At 38.7% G+C, this 19,276-nt stretch overlaps 1 protein-coding gene across 2 annotated transcripts in view; it reads right to left on the bottom strand.

Moving 5' to 3' along the window:
• The window catches only part of LOC133538652 (uncharacterized), a 103,279-nt gene that overhangs the window by 49,641 nt on the left and 34,362 nt on the right, over positions 1-19,276 (bottom strand). For both annotated transcript variants that reach the window (XM_061880336.1, XM_061880335.1), the window contains exons 20-37: positions 18,964-18,986; positions 18,856-18,877; positions 14,939-14,966; positions 14,775-14,853; positions 14,552-14,698; positions 14,262-14,473; positions 10,597-10,697; positions 10,397-10,515; positions 10,145-10,324; positions 8,003-8,043; positions 7,825-7,922; positions 4,076-4,098; positions 3,948-3,969; positions 3,851-3,878; positions 1,547-1,631; positions 1,323-1,469; positions 1,043-1,254; positions 860-963 (exon numbers count right to left, since the gene is read on the bottom strand). In XM_061880336.1, coding sequence (XP_061736320.1) covers positions 860-963; positions 1,043-1,254; positions 1,323-1,469; positions 1,547-1,631; positions 3,851-3,878; positions 3,948-3,969; positions 4,076-4,098; positions 7,825-7,922; positions 8,003-8,043; positions 10,145-10,324; positions 10,397-10,515; positions 10,597-10,697; positions 14,262-14,473; positions 14,552-14,698; positions 14,775-14,853; positions 14,939-14,966; positions 18,856-18,877; positions 18,964-18,986 — 1,671 coding nt within the window. The remainder of the gene's footprint in view (positions 1-859; positions 964-1,042; positions 1,255-1,322; positions 1,470-1,546; positions 1,632-3,850; positions 3,879-3,947; positions 3,970-4,075; positions 4,099-7,824; positions 7,923-8,002; positions 8,044-10,144; positions 10,325-10,396; positions 10,516-10,596; positions 10,698-14,261; positions 14,474-14,551; positions 14,699-14,774; positions 14,854-14,938; positions 14,967-18,855; positions 18,878-18,963; positions 18,987-19,276) is intronic.

Raw genomic sequence — 19,276 nt, 5'->3', positions numbered from 1 at the left:
TTTTGAAAAAATTAAAAAAATAATTTATGGAACATCATTAGTAATGTTTCCTGATTAAGATTAATTTTTAGAATTTTGATGACATGTCTTAAATAGGTTAAAATCCACTTTGAAATAAGATTTAAATTTGATTGTACAGATTTTCTAGATTTGCCAGAATCATTTTTTTGAATTTTAATCATAATAAGTTTGAAGAAATATTTCAGAAATATTCTTTGTCAAAAAAACAGAAGCTAAAATGAAGAATTAAATTAAAATATATTTATTATTCTTTACAATAATAAAAAAAAAAATTCTTGAACATTGATTTAAATTGTAAGGAAAGAAGAGAAAGGAATTTAAAAGGTGAAAAGGTATATGTGTTAAAAAATCCTAAAATCATTTTTAAGGTTGTATTTTTTCCCTAAAATTGTCTTTCTGAAAGTTATAAGAAGCAAATTAAAAAAATTAATGAATTTATTTAAACAAGTGAAGACCAAGTCTTTAAAATATCTTTTTGGATTTTCAAATTATATTTGAGTTCTGTCTCCCTTAGAATTAAAAATGTCGAGCAAAGCGAGACCAGCTTGCTTTAGTCAATAGATACATTTTAAAAAATAGGGGCAGCTCACTGGTAAGTGCTGCTATTTGAGCTATTTTTAGAACAGGCCAGCGGGCTACTCATGTGGTCCTTATGAGCTACCTGGTGCCCGCGGGCACAGCGTTGGTGACCCCTGAACTATATGATTTGCCAGAGAAGCTGGACAGGACAAAAAAAAAAAAGAATTAAAAAAAAAAGAGTTGTACTTCCTGTCGTACAGTTAACGCATCATCCACTGCATTACTTAGTGTTAGGTAAAAGCCAAGACCTTGTACTCACCAGCCGTGTCATTACGGGTTAGGAAGACCTTAATGAAGTGACTTAAGACTCTTGCTTGTACGGTGATACTCATGTCTGGCTTCACAAGACTCAGCGTCTGCACACTAGGGGCAGGAAATTGTCCCCAAGGGGTTGGTTGAGTATAATGAACAGGGTGTACCAGTTGTGAGGACAAGGTCTTACATTTGTTGGTAGGTGTTGCAGGTTAAATTCTTGGTTGTAAGACATGACAGGAAGTTAGAGGAGACTGCGGGTAGAAATGGGCGCAGCGTGCGGTTGAACCAGAGCTGGATGAAGGCCGGATCGTTAATGAAGGAATCGGGGAATAAGTTCAAACGGACTTCTCCGATAGCGTCCAAAATCACGGATGACGCAGGATTTTGGGGATCATACGTCTGCACAAAGAAACACACCTGAGACACCTTGTTCTGATCAGTAATCACAACAATTCCGATTGTGCTACCATGTTGGCAAGAAGCTCCAGAGACTGATTGAGCACATGAGAGGTCTTGGAGAGAAGGAGCTTCCAGATGGGCGTGGAGCCGCTGGCGTTGGCTGAACGGTTACAATTTAATATCATGGCCAGATCTTGGGCTGTTAGCAATGTGAGCTGTGTGGTCAAAAGAGCAAAGAAGGTGAATGGCGGTCACACACTCAAACATTCCTAAACAAATGCAGAAAGGTTACCGATGCACATGCAAATTCCTCCACTGCAAAGTCACAAAAACGTCCCTCCAACGTGTTGTTCTCCAGGTGGAGCTGGAGCGCTGTGCTGTTTGAAAAAATATACATATAGGCCTATAATAAAATGTTTGGAATTACATGAATTATATTCTCTCGACAATGGGTTTGTTTTTGCCTCATTCTATTCGCTCAGCTACTGGAAGTCTCCATTGCAGCCTTCAAAGCCCTCCAGATAACTTCAAAACCCTTCATTAATGTTTTATATACACATTGCAAGTGTATATATAATGTAGTAACAGACACAATCAATATGTAATATGTAGAATATTTACCATGTTTAGGTCATTTTAAGCATTACCATAACTTATTTCTTTAGCGCATTTATTTCTGTTTCCTTAGCAACGCACTTTCGATTTGCAGCAATAAATGTGTGTTCCTCCTTCAGGAGAAAAAAACACATGTGTGCTCCAATCATGGCAGTCTTGGTAAGACTATGAAGACACTTATTTTTGAAAATATGAGAATTCACAACTTTATCTTTTTGAACCTGAATGTACAGAGGACGAAATGCTGCTTATAGAAGCAAGCACGAAGAGAGGGTGAAGTTAAAGAGGTGAGGGGAGCAGTGAGCAGCAGTGTGTGCCACGCTCGGAATCATTTGGTGATTTAAACCCCAATTCCAACTGTTGCAGCAGACGGAAGCTGAGCGAGTCAGGACCAGCATGACATGACGCTGCAAATGGGGAGCTTGGAGCCAAGCTATGCCGATAATAAACGGCGTGCTTACTCAAAATCAACTGGGAAAAAACTTCGCCGGCCAGCTTGTCCAAACAGACAACTGTCCATTGACTGGACTTGACTATGCAGGGAGATGTGTGATTTCTCGTTCTGACAGTGAGACAACATGCTACCCACTCACCCACATCGCAGCCCACCTGGACTGATTCACTGGGATTATTTTTTACATTTTATTTCCTCCATGTTGCTCTACTGCAGGGGTCACCAACCTTTTTGAAACCAAGAGCTACTTCTTGGGTACTGATTAATGCGAACTCTACCAGTTTGATACGCACTTAAATAAATTGCCAGAAATAGCCAATTTGCTCAATTTACCTTTAATAAATAAATCTATATATATATAAAAAATGGGTATTTCTGTCTGTCATTCCGTCGTACATTTTTTTTTCCTTTTATGGAAGGTTTTTTGTAGAGAAGAAATGATGAAAAAAACACTTAATTGAACGGTTTACAAGAGAAAACAGAAAAAAATTAAAACAAAATTTTGAAACATAGTTTATCTTCAATTTCGACTCTTTAAAATTCAAAATTCAGCCGAAAAAAATGAATAGAAAAACTAGCTAATACAAAACTTTTTGAAAAAAAAAAAAAATAATTTATGGAACATCATTAGTCATTTTCCCTGATTAAGAATACTTTTAGAATTTTGATGACATTTTTTAAATAGGTAATAATCCAATCTGCACTTTGATATAATATATAACAAATTGGACCAAGCTATATTTCTGACGAGACAAATCAGTATTTCTTCTAGATTTTACAGAACAATTTTTTTTAAAGAAATTCAAAAGACTTTGAAATAAAATTTTAATTTGATTCTACAGATTTTCTAGATTTGTCAGAATCATTTTTTTGAATTTTAATCATAAGTTTGAAGAAATATTTCACAAATATTGTTCGTCGAAAAAACAGATGCTAAAATGAAGAATTAAATTAAAATGTATTTATTATTCTTTATAATTAAAAAAAATACTTGAACATTGATTTAAATTGTCAGAAAAGAAGAGGAAGTCATTTAAAAGGTAAAAAGGTATATGTGTTTAAAAATCCTAAAATAATTTTTAAGGTTGTAATTTTTCTCTAAAATAGTCTTTCTGAAAGTTCTAAGAAGCAAAGTAAAAAAAATAAATGAATTTATTTAAACAAGTGAAGAGCAAGTCTTTAAAATATTTTCTTGGATTTTGGAATTCTATTTGAGTTTTGTCTCTCTTAGAATTAAAAATGTTGAGCAAAGCAAGACCAGCTTGCTAGTAAATAAATCAAATTTAAAAAATAGAGGCAGCTCACTGGTAAGTGCTGCTATTTGAGCTATTTTTAGTACAGGCCAGCGGGCTACTCATCTGGTCCTTACGGGCGACCTGGTGCCCGCGGACACCGCGTTGGTGACCCCTGCTCTACTGTAACTCTTGTATTAAGAACCCCATGTGGCAATCATCTGAATTCTGGTATTGTCTTTTGCCCTCTCTTAACTGGCCTGAGCCATGGCACCTGTGTCAGAACCACACTCACCTGTTGACTCCCATACAAATCTCCGTCTCTGTGAACAGCAACACATGAGTGAGTGACAATAAAGCATTATTTTACAGGTGAATCTAAGAGCAGTTACCATTGGATGAGGTCACGTGGCACTGATCGGAGGGAGAGAGAGAGAGAAAGAATACGTTTAGTTGCAAAAAGTTATACTGCCATAAAGTCTGTACCAATCATTAAAAAAGGGATATTATGGAGCATCACCTCGCTGCTGTATATGATGCAACCTGCAAACAAACACAAATCATTATGAACAAACAGTTACAGACCCGTGACCCCAAAGGGAATAAGCGGTAGAAAAATGGATGGATGGATGGAAACTGTTACAGACTTTTGAGTAGCAGCCAATTCTTGAAACACGGTCTTTTATACAACTCCTAAGAATCCTGGTAACTTTAACCATTTTTATTATCCCAGACATAATTTATATTTTCATGGGTAACACTTAAATATGGGGAAAATATTCTAAGTAACAAAGATTTAATTAAGAGTTATTTGGGCACCAGGGGAACATATTGTAAGTAACAAAAAACTTAATTTAGAGTTCTTTGGTTAGGGTTAGGGTTAGAGGTTTAGGGTTAGGGCCATGCAGAATAAGGCATTAATAAGTACTTAATAATGACTAATTAAGAGCCAATATGTTACTAATTTGCATGTTAATAAGCAGCTAGTTAATGGTGAATATGTTACCCATACTAAAGAGTTACCTTTTCATGTTCAATTGCTACTTGACCGCTATTTCCTGACTTATATTTCCTCTTGCTCTAAATGTGGTCATAAATACAGTATTTGTTTATGTTGAAAAAGGTATGCATAGTTTTCGACGTGAAACTTTATGTCTAAATGAACAATCATCTTTAACATTTTTGACAATGTATATAAAATAGATATAGTTACACAACAGTAGTTTGTCTTTGTATTGTATTTTCAGTTGTATGTCTGTTTGGCCACCTCCTCTGCTTCTTTCTCTCCCTTTCGTTAAAACGTTATTTGGTAACGTAAAATTTTTTTATTTTACATGTTACTTTTTCCGATTTGTTACTATATGTATGTCTCTTTTAACCTTTTAAATATTATTGGTTTGATGTACATTTTATGTGTGGTAAAAATCCAAACAAAAAAACTTTTGAGAGACAAATCTGTGTTTATTTGATCTATTCTATCATACAATATGGCCAGAGTATCATGAATTATTTTGGACTTGCAACGATTAACCACAATAAATATTTAGTTTTTACCAAATTCAAAATTATTCCGTGGTTCTTGTATTAGATCTCATCAGATTGTGCAGGAATAGTTCAGAATCACAACTTTTGTCGGTAAAGAGGCAGCAATTGAATTGCACAAAAGAGCTAAGATATAAAGAATAGATTTAAAGAGAAATAGTAAAAACTGGTGAAACTACCTTGCTGTGTCGATACAGATAATTTTACTTGATAAAACATTCGAAATTAAGATTTGTATATCTAAAAATTATCAGAACATGTCAGATAAAAAAAAAAAGTTTTTCCAGAAAAAAGGCATTAGTTAGCTTGCTGCACCTTTTTTGGAATTTTGCCTATTGTTCACAAACCTTATGAGAGACAAGAACACATGTCTTTTTAAAAAAAATATTTTTTAAGATGATAAAATACGCTTAGAAGATGTGGCTAATGGGAGTTACCCCTCTAAAACAACTTCAAAACCCTCCGACATTTTATATACACACTCCAAGTCTATGTATAGTCTCTAGTAACAGACACGTTCATAACATTATGTAACATGTTCAATATTTACCGTATTTTGATATTTAATAACTTTTCTTTGGAGCATTTATTTCCGTTTCCATGGCAGCGCACTTTGACTTCTGGCAACAAATATGTTTTCCTACTTCTGTGTAGTAATCAGCAGACTATTTTCGGACAAATGAGGATTCACAACCTTATCTTTTTGAAGCCGAGAATACAGAGGATGAACTACTGCTTCTAGAAGCCAGCACAAAGGAAAAGTGAGACGTTGGAGCAGATGAAAGCCGAGAGAGTGAGGTCGGCGTGACTCAAAGCTGCAAAATGTGGAATTTGAAGATAATGCTATTTCGACATAAATGGCGTGCTTACCCGAATACACCAGAAAAAATGTTCCCCGCCAGCTGGACCAAACGCACAACTGTCCATCAAGTGAGTCACTTTATATTGATCGTGATACACACAACATGTCATGCGTGTTAGTACAACTACAGTACATATGCGTCTGGCTAGCTGTGTACAAACCAAACATGAAACGTAGGCTAATACTTTACAGATACTGTAATATGATTGTTCATGTTTTCACTCAGTACAGATTGGTGTCTTATCGCATTGTGTTGAGCATTACAAACTCAAATTTGATTCAGATGCTAACACAGAAGCTAGCTTATCTCTTTCTGTAGTTAGCTTTTAAAGCTAATACCGAAGCACGCCGATGTGTTACTACGCTGGCAAAACAGTTCCTCATTTTTTGCTCTTAAAATAACAATGTCACTACAGCTTGGTTATTACACGGGTTATAGAACATGTGTAATGAAGTATTATTGACGGTTTTTGAAAGCATTTTTTAAGTAATTTAGAGGTAGATTTGATTGCTCCATTAGCTGCATTGCTAGCCACCAACAACAACCCAATGTTATTATTATTTTTTTTTTTTTATTAAATCAACATAAAAAACACACTTACTTGGGTTGGTGCACTTACAATTAGTGGACCTACCCAAAAAAACTCCCTCCCCACACAAAAAGGCTTGTTTCTTTCTGTTATTAATATTCCGGTTTCTACAATATAGAACAATACAGTCTGCAAGGGATACAGACCGTATTGACCGTGTGTGCTGCTGGTCCACTAACAGTACTAACCTTTAACAGTTAATTTTACTCATTTTCATTAATTACTATTTTTTATGTAATTGTTTTTATATTGTTTTACTTTCTTTTGTATTCAAGAAAATGTTTTTGATTTATTTATTTAGCGACCCGATGTTTGCATGTTAGAATGGAAAAAAACTAAAAAAAAATGTTGTCTTCTTGTCTCTCGTGAAGATTGTCAACAATAGGAAAAATTCCCAAAAAAGTGCAGTTCCACTTTAAATAAAGCAAAATCTTTAAACAAGATTTTCTATGTGGGGAAAAAACAAAATATTTTATTTGAATAGTTATTTTCTCAATTTTAACATTTTAGGACTAGAATAGACAAAATATAATTATTCATGCTAAAATTATGATTAGTCAATGGCTATAAATAAGTAAATTGTCAGGCTTGCCACTGACAGTTTGTTTGTGTTTTAGTTTTTCCTCTGTGTGATTAGTATTTCCTGTTTTTAGTTCCTGTCAGCGCTCTTATTTTATTAGTTACCTGTCTTTCTCCCTGAGCGCTGTTTCATCTCAGTTGCGGCTGATTGGCACCTGGCCACACCTGGTGTCAATCAGCCCAATCCTATTTTTATCTGCTTTGTTCCTCCATTCAGTGCTGGATTATTGTATGATTTGTCGATGTCACTTCTTGTCGCTCTTGTGATGTATTATCGCTCCTGTCGTGTCGTACCTTGTCTTGTCTATGCAGCGTAGCGGTAAGCTATGTTTGATTGCGGTTTTTGGCTTACTGCCTTTTGTTCCCTGCTTCCAAGTTTGTTTTTATTACATGTACGACATCTGTTTCCTGCTAGATACCTGTTAGCTTCCACGCTAGGCCTTTTGTTTGTTATCCGCCCACGTGCGCACTTTTTGTTTGAACCCTTTGTTTGTTTTTGTTTTAGTGTTTTAAATTAAATCATGTTTGCCTGTTCAATGCCTGCCTGCGTCTCTGCATCTTGGGGTTCGACACCAACTAACTTTGACATAAATAACTCTTAAAACTAGGGACATTTCTAGAATTAGAATCTTGGCAAGTGGCAAATAATTTGCGGTGTAGCAGGGTGTGTTTTAAAAGATCTGGTTTGCATCTCACCAGGGGGAATGAGTTTGGACAGCTCCCTCTTTCTGTCCGTGATGATTGACGCCACATTGAGTGGAACTTTCACCACAGCCAAGTCCAGTCTGGCAAATCTGTAGCATCATTAAGACATGAACATGACATTCCTCCAACTCATTTTAAGTGAGACAAAGCACGTCAGGTGTGAACTCACAGTGTTTTGTATGAGGAACAGGAAAAGTTTCCATTGGAATCCTAGGAAAAAGAAAACTTGGTTACTGACGAGATTCTACTGTGTGTTCAAACTATAAATGGATTAGTACCTTGTAAGGTGGTACAGTATACCGGTATTAGTATAGTTCCACGATACTAATGAATCATATTAGGTACTATACCGCGTCGGAAAGGTACCGGTCCGCGCCCCCCTTGTCATGTCATTGCTAGTTTACGAGCAGAGGGGCATGTTCGGCAGCGCACAATCATGGAGTACTTACAAGCAGACACAGTGTGTAGACGGAAAAGGGAGAACGGACACATTTTGGCTTAAAAACTAACAATAAAGGTGATAACACAAAAATGCCCACAGGAAAAGGTGCTTTAAGACATGGCTCGCCAGCTAGCGGCTAAAGTCCAGCCTCAGTCGACAGTGTTATAGCTAATTCTAAATCACTAATCCTCGCCTCCAAAGTATGTTTCTTACAAGTATCATCCATGCAGGACAAGGAATAGCTAAACATGTTTGACTACACACCAAAGCTCACCGGCGTCACAATGTAAACAAACGCCATTGGTGGATCTACACCTGACATCCACTGTAATGCTACCAAGTACATGAGCGTTTAAGTCGATACTACTATGATTACGTAGATATTTTTTGGCATCACAACATCTTCTTTTTTTATTTACATTATGTTTATAAACTCAGTAAATATGTCCTTAGAAACATGACGACTCTGAATATGACCAATGTATGATCCTGTAACGACTTGGTATCGGAATGATACCTGAATTTGTGGTATCATCCAAAACTAATGTAAAGAATCAAACAACAGAAGAATAAGTGACTATTACAGTGTAAATAGAACATGTTAAAAGAGAAAGTAAGCATATATTAACAGTAAATGAACAAGTAGAATAATAATCAATTTGCCTTTCACTTTTCCTCAATAATGTTGACAAAATAATAGAATAGAAAATTGCAAAATATGTTACTGCATACGTCAGCAACTAAATTAGGAGCCTTTGTTTGTTTACTTACTAATAAACGACAATGTGTCTTGAATGTTCACTATTTTATTTAAGTGAAGTGAAGTGAATCATGTTTATATAGCGCTTTTCTCTAGTGACTCAAAGCGCTTTACATAGTGAAACCCAATATCTAAGTTACATTTAAACCAGTGTAGGTGGCAGTGGGAGCAGGTGGATAAAGTGTCTTGCCCAAGGACACAACGGCAGTGACTAGGATGGCGGAAGCGGGGATCGAACCGGCAACCCTCAAGTTGGTGGCACGGCCGCGCTACCAACCGAGCTATGCCGCCCCTATGTCCCTTTAAGGACAAAATTGTAATAACAAACATATTGTCACGGCCCGGGCACACCCCAGTGTGTATAAAATCGTGCACTGCGCTGGGCGCAACTCCAAGAGCGTGCCGGTGCGCGCCACTCAGGCTGAAGCAGGCGGCTGCATTCAAGCGGCTCAATCAGCACTGAACACACGTGTCGCTAATGAGATTCCTGCCTTCTTAAGCCAGTGCAAACCTGCGTTCCGGGCCAGAAGGTAGCAATCTGTTCCACTACAGTAAGCCGACTCATCAAGCTCTATGCACACACTATTTCCCCATCCGTGTTCATTTGTCTCGTGTTCCCTTGTCGTTTCCAGCAGCCTTTCTCCGTATCCGCGTCACAAGCTGTATGTCTCGTCTCCCCGTATTCCCTGTGGTTTCCTGGCTGCCGCTTGGACCTCGACCTCCTGCCTGGACAGGGACTTTGACCCCTCACCCCTGCCCTTGACTTCACGCCTGCCCACAGACCTCCGAGCCTGTCGTGCCCCCTCTGGGACTTCCGCACCTCGCTCAGCACTACCGGTAACACACTACAGCTAATCTCTACACATAGTCACACACCACACACATTTTTGATTAGTTCACACACTCCATTTCTATTGTAATATATAATAAAGATAGAGTTAACGACGTCCCCGCTGTCTGTGCCGTCTTTTTCCCCTGTACACATGTAACACATATGTTTAATGTACCCTAAGATTTTTTGTTGACACAAAGCCAATTATGCAATTTTTTGTGGTCCCCTTTATTTAGAAAAGTACCGAAAAGTATCAAAATAATTTTGGTACCGGTACCTGGTCAAGATAATCCAGAAGGCGCGCGAGAAATTCAGGGATGTTCTTCTGCTCCTCAGGTGATTCAGTCAGTTGATCAAACAGTTGGTTGAGGATAACACCCTGCTCAGGAAGACCGGGAAGCTTCAAGAAGAGCAGCTGCACTCGTTGTGTTGAAGTCAGAAGTGGAAGCGCTTCCAGCTAAACTCACACAAACAAAAATATTATAATAATGTTTGGCGGTCAGAAGGTCATAACAGACATTGGACTCACAGGGTCGAACTCTGGGTTAAGCATCAGGATCTCTTGGAGAGACCAATACTGGGAATATGGACCCACGTTGTTCATCAACCACTCTGCACTGCTATTGTATCCGGAGAGACAGCCAGGGCCTGCACACCATGTAAAAACATTTTAATTATTCATATGTTTTGTTCTAAAATATGAAAAAATGGAATAAGTGACGTGAGCACCTGAGTGGGGACGAGACAGAAAACGCTTGATAAATTCCTCCAAAACCAACCGATCAAAGAACGAGTCCAGGCTGTTAAAGGTTTGCACGAACGCCTGCAAACTGACATTGAAATGTTACTTAGTGTCGTTAGTTCTTCCCACCAACTCTAATTTGCCACTGAACTATCTAATTATCCACGAAAAAATACATAAAATCCCAATTGAGCTTTTAAAGCATGTTATTAAAAGTTCACTCCATTGCAAGTGGACGATAATATGCTAGCTCACCTGTAGCATGGCAGGAGCTTGTTGTTATGATTTACCCATTTAGCATCTTTTGCTATTAGGATTCTAGATGTCTAAAATTATCAGTAACATTGGAAAAAATACTTAAACCTGGTGTGTCAACTTTTTTACACTCAAGAGCCACAATTAGCTATTATTGTCTTCAAAAATAAATATGAAATGTTCACATTACTAACACGCTAATTATTAGCATATCATGAGGTTGTTGGTGCAACTACAGTATGCCATCTAGTATTTTTGAATGTTTCACTTTAAAATCGAAACTATTATATTTTTTACACATATACAAACCCTGTTTCCATATGACTTGGGAAATTGTGTTAGATGTAAATATAAAAGGAATACAATGATTTGCAAATCATTTTCAACTCATATTCCGTTGAATATCCTACAAAGACAACATATTTGATGTTCAAACTGATACTTGTTTTATTTTTTTGCAAATAATCATTAACTTTAGAATTTGATGCTAGCAACGTGTGACCAAGAAGTTGGGAAAGGTGGCAATAAACACTGATAAAGTTGAGGAATGCTCATCAAACACTTATTTGGAACATCCCACAGGTGTGCAGGCTAATTGGGAACAGGTGGGTGCCATGATTGGGTATAAAAACAGCTTCCCAAAAAATGCTCAGTCTTTCACAAGAAAAGATGGGGCGAGGTACACCCCTTTGTCCACAACCGCGTGAGCAAATAGTCAAACAGTTTAAGAACAACGTTTCTCAAAGTGCAATTGCAAGAAATTTAGGGATTTCAACATCAACGGTCCATAATGTCATCAAAAGGTTCAGAGAATCTGGAGAAATCACTCCACGTAAGCGGCATGGCCGGTAAACTGTCACGGAACCGCATGGCTGCCGTTTAGTTACCCCGAGATGCAAGAACCATATGAGCTGAGAGCAGGTAAGATGATTTTAATTATCATCAAACATGAAGCAGTCGTGCAAACAAAAGTTCCAGACATAGAATTATCATCGAGCACTGAGGAGTGCTCGAGTGAAAACATAAATAGACCTATGTTGATTGGCAGCCGGTGTGGACCGGCTGCCAATCAACGGCAAGTGAGGAGAAACAGTGCTCCGCGGAACAAACAGGAAATGTTACAAAATAAGAGCACTGACGGGAAGTAAATACAAAAAACAGGAAACAAACAGAAATTAAGTGACAGATCATCGCAAAACCAACATTAAATGACCGTGACCTTCGATCCCTCAGATGGCACTGTATCAAAAGCCGACATCAATCTCTAAATTATATCACCACATGGGCTCAGGATCACTTCAGAAAACCACTGTCACTAAATACAGTTTGTCGCTACATCTGTAAGTGCAAGTTAAAGCTCTACTATGCAAAGCGAAAGCCATTTATCAACAACATCCAGAAACGCGGCCGGCTTCTCTGGGCCCGAGATCATCTAAGATGGACTGATGCAAAGTGGAAAAGTGTTCTGTGGTCTGACGAGTCCACATTTCAAATTGTTTTTGGAAATATTCGATATCGTGTCATCCGGACCAAAGGGGAAGCTAACCATCCATACTATTATCGACGCAAAGTTCAAAAGCCAGCATCTGTGATGGTATGGGGGTGGATTAGTGCCCAAGGCATGGGTAGCTTACACATCTGTGAAGGCACCATTAATGCTGAAAGGTACATACAGCTTTTAGAACAACATATGCTGCCATCTAAGCGCCGTCTTTTTGATGGACGCCCCTCCTTATTCCAGCAAGACAATGCAAAGCCACATTCAGCACGTGTTACAACAGCGTGGCTTCGTAAAAAAAAAAAAGAGTGCGTGTACTTTCCTGGCCCGCCTGCAGTCCAGACCTGTCTCCCATCGAAAATGTGCGGCGCATTATGAAGCGTAAAATACGACAGCGGAGACCCCGGACTGTTGAAGGACTGAAGCTCTACATAGAACAAGAATGGGAAAGAATTCCACTTTCAAAGCTTCAACAATTAGTTTCCTCAGGTCCCAAACGTTTATTGAGTGTTGTTAAAAGAAAAGGTGATGTAACACAGTGGTGAACGTGCCCTTTCCCAACTACTTTGGCACGTGTTGCAGCCATGAAATTCTAAGTTAATTATTATTTGCAAAAAAAAAAAAAAGTTTATGAGTTTGAACATCAAATATCTTGTCTTTGTAGTGCATTCAATTAAATATGGGTTGAAAAGAACTCGCACATCATTGTATTCCGTTTATACTTACATCTAACACAATTTCCCAACTCATATGGAGACAGGGTTTGTAAAATGGGTACACTATAATCCTTTTATAAAGATTAGAAAATTAGCCGTAAAAATATTTACAGCCATCCAAGCGCTAACCTTTAGCATAACATAAACTTATCGGTGTAACTTAGACACTTTTTTAATTTTGCGTTTTTAATTGAACTAGTCACTTTATTCATGAGACGAATCTACGATGCAAAGGTTCCAAATCCTCGTAAAAAAACAAAAACAAAAACATTAAAAGATACCACCTTTAGCACAACATCAACCTGTTATGGAATGCTAATCAGGCATATTTGGTCACTGCATGACTGCAAGCTAATCTTAAATTAAAGTTAAAGTACCAATGATTGTCACACACACACTGAATGTGGCGAAATTATTCTCTGCATTTAACCCATCACCCTTGATCACCTCCTGGGAGGTGAGGGGACCAGTGAGCAGCAGCGGTGGCTGCACACGGGAAAAAATTTTGGTGATTTAACCCCCAATTCCAACCTTTGATGCTGAGTGCCAAGCAGGGAGGTAATGGGCCCCATTTTTATAGTCTATAGTATGACTCGGCCGGGGTTATTGATGCTAACATGCAATTTAGCTATTTGTATTTACATATTGCATCATTATGCCTCATTTGTAGGTATATTTGAGCTCATTTTAATTCCTTTACGTATGTCCTCTCTGTATTTAGTTTATTTTTCCATGTGTCATGACACATTATCTGTATGTAATATTGGCTGCAATTCTGATAGTTGTTAGTGTGCCATGTTGTTCCAGACCACAGCAAACGTTACCCAGCTTCCATTAGAAGAAGACAGCCTGCCGTTTCCATTAACTTAGACAAACACATCTATACCTTTGGCCATTCTAAGACAGTAATTTCCAGAAGTTATCTCAACCTCTGAGAAGTTTTACTAATGTTTTCCAATGTTGTAAAAATGTGTAGTATAAATTTGTCAACGAAGATTTGCGTCTGCCAGCGACACATAATCATTTTGATAGTAGGCTAATATAACTAATTAGCCACTTACATCATGTGTTGCCGACCCCTGCTTTAGACATTAGAGCAGGATGTTAAAACATAAAATAAATGTATTTTTTCTAACTTGCTGATTGAAATTTGATAAAGGGCTTACTTGACTGCTTCGCTTACATTTGTTGATATGCTTGACAGCTGAAATTCCTGAGGCTCAGACATCGCAGGAAAGTCGGCGACGCCATGGGCAGGAAGCGTGCGAGGCGCCTGGAGAACCACTTGGCGATGACGGTGCTGTTATTCAGCTGTTCATCACTCAGCAATGCCAGTCGGATCTCTCCGATCACATCCAAAATGGCTGACATTGACCCTACAACCTCATTTACAGGCTGCAGAAAGACACACGACTTTGACTAATTATCTTTTTTTAATTGATCCTTTTCTTTTGTTTGAATTGTTTTATGAACCTTATCAGCCAGGATGTCCAACGCCGGATCCAAGACGGCGTTATGCTTAGTGAGCACAATCTTCCACAGCGTTACGGAATGCTTGCTTACATTGGACCCACCACATGACATCAGGGATGCCAGCTGACTGGCCGTGAAGTTTGGCAGCTGATGTGAGACGGGTCAACAGGTCAGTCAATCTTAAATCAGCAAAGAATAAAATTTTAAAAAAAGAGTAACCTACCTTTGCACAAGCATATTCCTCCAGGGTGAAGATGCAGGGGACGTCTGATGATGTGTCAAAGTGCAATTGAAGCTCAGAGCTGCGAGAATAGCATGTTAGCACAACAACAACAACAACAACAACAACATGGCATGCAGCATTGCGAAATATGAGATTTATCTTACCTGTTGATTCCTTTGCAGACGTCAGTAGCTGCGAAATTGAATACAGTTAAAATCATTTTTGTATAGTGGCCAGGTGGTGCGTATTTTTTCAAAGTATTTCTTTAAATTGTGAGTTTTGAGAGTGTTTATTTACCTAACTGCAGATAGTCCTAAGTGTTAATGAGGCACTTTTATTATTGGAAAACATAATCATGATGATTCATTACCTTATTACGCATCCTAATAAATATCTAAAATATATATTTTTAGGATTGTCAATGTGTTAACACATGCGATTAATCACAAACATTATAGCATTAATCGTGTATTAACGCATGTTAATCACACAGTTTATTTTGACCGCACACGCTCCTTTACCCTAACCACAAATGGTCACCTGAAAGGCAGCGAGGGTTGTTCTACGTTCAGTGATCAGGTTAACTCATACAAAGATGAGTGAGGAAACTCTAACACAGGGGTCTCAAACTCAATTTCCCTGGGGGTCACTGGATGCAGACACTGGGTGAGGTTGGGCCGCTAGAAAAGATTACTTCAAAATTCTAACATGCACGTTTAATGGATTCACCTTCTTTGAACGGCTTACCCACCCTAGCAACATAGTAGTCGATTCTCCCCATTTATCCAGGAGACACCCGTATATAAGTGTATCTCCCGACAATTTCACGGGGTAAGCGTTGTCCAAATATTAATCCTGATTTACACCCAGTTAACAATACCATGAGGGTTTCGTGTTAGCGCTGCCTTTACCGCCTTTTACTAAATGTTATCGCTATCGACTAAACATCATATTAACAGCGTGCAGGCCTTGTTATATACGGCAGAACTCTTACGTCGATACACGTGAGTGACTGTAAGACATACTCGATCAACAGCCATACAGGTCACACTGAGGGTGGCTGTATAACAAGTTTATCACTGTTACAAATATGCGCCACACTGTGAACACACACCAAACAAGAATGACAAACACATTTTGGTAGAACATCCGCACTGTACCACAACATAAACACAACAGAAGCAATACCCTAGAACACCTTGCAGCCCTAACTGTCCACCTCCACCGACGGGTTTGGTGGTAGCCCGGAAGAGTCAGGGCTGCATGGGATTCTGGGTATTTGTTCTGTTGTGTTTATGTTGTGTTGCAGTGCGGATGTTTTCCCGAAATGTGTTTGTCATTCTTGTTTGGTGTGGGTTCACAGTGTGGCGCATATTTGTAACAGTGATAAACTTGTTTAAACTGCCACCGTGAGTGTGAACTGTAAGTATGCCTTGCAGTCACTGACACGTGTTTGCAGAAACGTTACAGAACATGTGGCTGAGACTGTATGCTGTATGTTTGATGAAAAGGTGGATGCTATGATTTCTGTTCATAAAAGCCCAATACAGAAATGTCTGGAATGGTACGCTGTTAGTACAAGATGTAGAGGGCGGCAAAGGCAGTGTCAAGACGGCACCCAATGAACATTGTTGTTTGGGTGAAAACTGACAGATGTTCGCGGGAATGATTACCCTTGAATGATTGCCTTGAAATTCCGGAGTCTCCCGGAAAATTTTCCGGGAGGGTTGGTAATTATAGCAAATATGACGCTGTCAAGCGCTATTGATATAAAACTTGCAGGCCACACTAGCCCTAAATTTACATATCACGGTGCGGGCCGCAAAATAACGTCTTGCGGGCCGCAACTGGCCCGCGGGCCGTGTGTCTGAGACCCCTGCTCTAACTGGTGTGTTAGGAGAGAAATATGACTTCAAAACAGACTTTAGATAATTACCTAAATTTGAACCTAAAATGACTAGCATTGAATTTAGTCTTTAAAAATGTTTGTGTATTACCTTCTGACAGTACAACTGCTTTTGTGTCAAAATATCGGGGTCTTTTGTAAATTGATTTAAATTATGCAAGCGAGTAATACCCTGTGATTAATCATGATTAATCCAAATTCAAACGTGTGATTAATCCATACATCCATCCATTTTGTAAAATATATCATTTGACAGCACTAATGTTAATATATGATTAAAGGGGAACTGCACTTACTTTGGAATTTTGTTTAACGTTCACAATCACTATGAGAGACAAGAACACACATATATTTTATATTTTTAAGGATTATAAAAATTATTTAAAAAAACGCTTGCAAGATGTTCACGAGTGGGGGAAGAGTGGATCGTGAGATCGACAGGCGGATCGGTGCGGCGTCTTCAGTAATGCGGACGTTGTATCGATCCGTTGTGGTGAAGAAGGAGCTGAACCGGAAGGCAAAGCTCTCAATTTACCGGTCAATCTACGTTCCCATCCTCACCTATGGTCATGAGCTTTGGGTCATGACCGAAAGGATAAGATCACGGGTACAAGCGGCCGAAATGAGTTTCCTCCGCCGTGTGGCGGGGCTCTCCCTTAGAGATAGGGTGAGAAGCTCTGTCATCCGGGAGTAGCTCAAAGTAAAGCCAATGCTCCTCCACATCGAGAGGAGCCAGATGAGGTGGTTCGGGCATCTGGTCAGGATGCCACCCGAACGCCTCCCTAGGGAGGTGTTTAGGGCATGTCCAACTGGTAGGAGGCCGCGGGGAAGACCCAGGACACGTTGGGAAGACTATGTCTCCTGGCTGGCCTGGGAACCCCTCGGGATCCCCCGGGAAGAGCTGGACGAAGTGGCTGGGGAGAGGGAAGTCTGGGCTTCCCTGCTTAGGCTGCTGCCCCCGCGACCCGACCTCGGATAATCGGAAGAAGATGGATGGATGGCTTGCAAGATGCGGCTAATGGGAGTCACCGTTGTAGCCTTTAAAGCCCTCTAAAACTACTTAAAAACCCTCCAACTTTTTACACACACACTGCAAATATGTCTATAATGTAGTAACAGACACGTTCATAACAATACGTAATATGTACAATATTTACCATATTTTGGTCCTTCGAAGCATTACCAGAACGTATTTCATCAGTGCATTTATTTCCGTTCCCATAGCAAAGTACTTCCGACTTTCGTCAACACAAGTGTGTTCCTACTTCTGGGGAAAAAATGCGTGTGTGTTCAAATCATGGCAGACTTGGTAATAGAGTACGAAGATGGCTATTTTTGGACAAATGAGGATTCACAACCTTATCTTTTTGAACCTGAATATAAGAACTGCTGGTTATAGAAGCGAGCACAAAGAGAGGTTTAAACGTTGGAGAAGAAGAAAGCCGAGAGAGCTGACTTGAAGTAAGACTTGGAACCAAGCTCTGTCGACATAAATGGAGTGCCCACCCAAAATAAACCGGAAAAAGACCTCCCTGGTCGCTACAGCTTGGTTATTATACAGGTTACAGAACGTAAATGAAGTATTGTATGCATTTTCTGCATTGCCAGCCACTGAGAACAAGTCGATTATTAAATAAAAATGGAATGCTGAAAAAACAACTAAAAACAACTTTTTGTCTTCTTGTCCCTCATATGGATTGTGAACGATAGGAAAAGTTACAAAAAAGTGCAATTTACCTTTAATGCAATATTTTTATGTAAATAGTCTCGTTATTTTTGAGTGCATTTGTAAATAATACAAATGTAAAGCAAACGCTAAATTCCGGCAATACTTGTAGTTGAAAGTGTTTCACCTTTGATGAGAAATGTTTCTTCTGTTTAAAATGTTTCACACTTTTAAGCAGTGGTTCTCAATTAATTTCTGTTATAATGAAAAGTTAAATAAAACTGAGTACGAGAATGAAGTTGTAAACTTACAAAAAAGGTATATATATTTTTTGTCAAATATATTGACACTAAAGTGGAACTGCAAATGTTAGCCTGAACAATTCTGTAGAGCTACTGTGCATTTTAGTGTCTGGTAGGTATTTAAAACAATGTTGTAGTTGTGGTGTTTTATCATGAAACTCATCATTTGGGTTGTATAATTTATAATAGAAGAAGTTCACAGCTTACCATTGACGATGTTCAGATTGCACTGTGGATAAAACGATATGGTATCAATTTTACTTAATTTTTAATTTTCATCAGCTAAAGTCACAGTGTTGATGGAGTAAATCTTACCAGAATTTCTTGCGGCAGACAATCTGGAATAAAAACATAAATGTTCAGCTACAGTTTACATCACATGGACAAAGATAAAACCTTCTGGAGGAAAGTTCTGTGGTCAGATGAAACAAAAATTGAGCTGTTTGGCCACAATACCCAGCAATATGTTTGGAGGAGAAAAGGTGAGGCCTTTAATCCCAGGAACACAACTCCTACTGTCAAACATGGTGGTGGTAGTATATTGCACTGGGCCTGTTTTGCTGCCAATGGGACTGGTTCTTTACAGAGTAAATTGGACAATGAAAAAGCTCAGTCTCAGGCAGCATTA

This window comes from Nerophis ophidion, linkage group LG20 (assembly GCF_033978795.1).
Source record: "Nerophis ophidion isolate RoL-2023_Sa linkage group LG20, RoL_Noph_v1.0, whole genome shotgun sequence".
NCBI lineage: Eukaryota > Metazoa > Chordata > Actinopteri > Syngnathiformes > Syngnathidae > Nerophis > Nerophis ophidion.
Note: the sequence above shows the minus strand (reverse complement) of the source record. Positions and strands in the feature narration are given on the sequence as shown.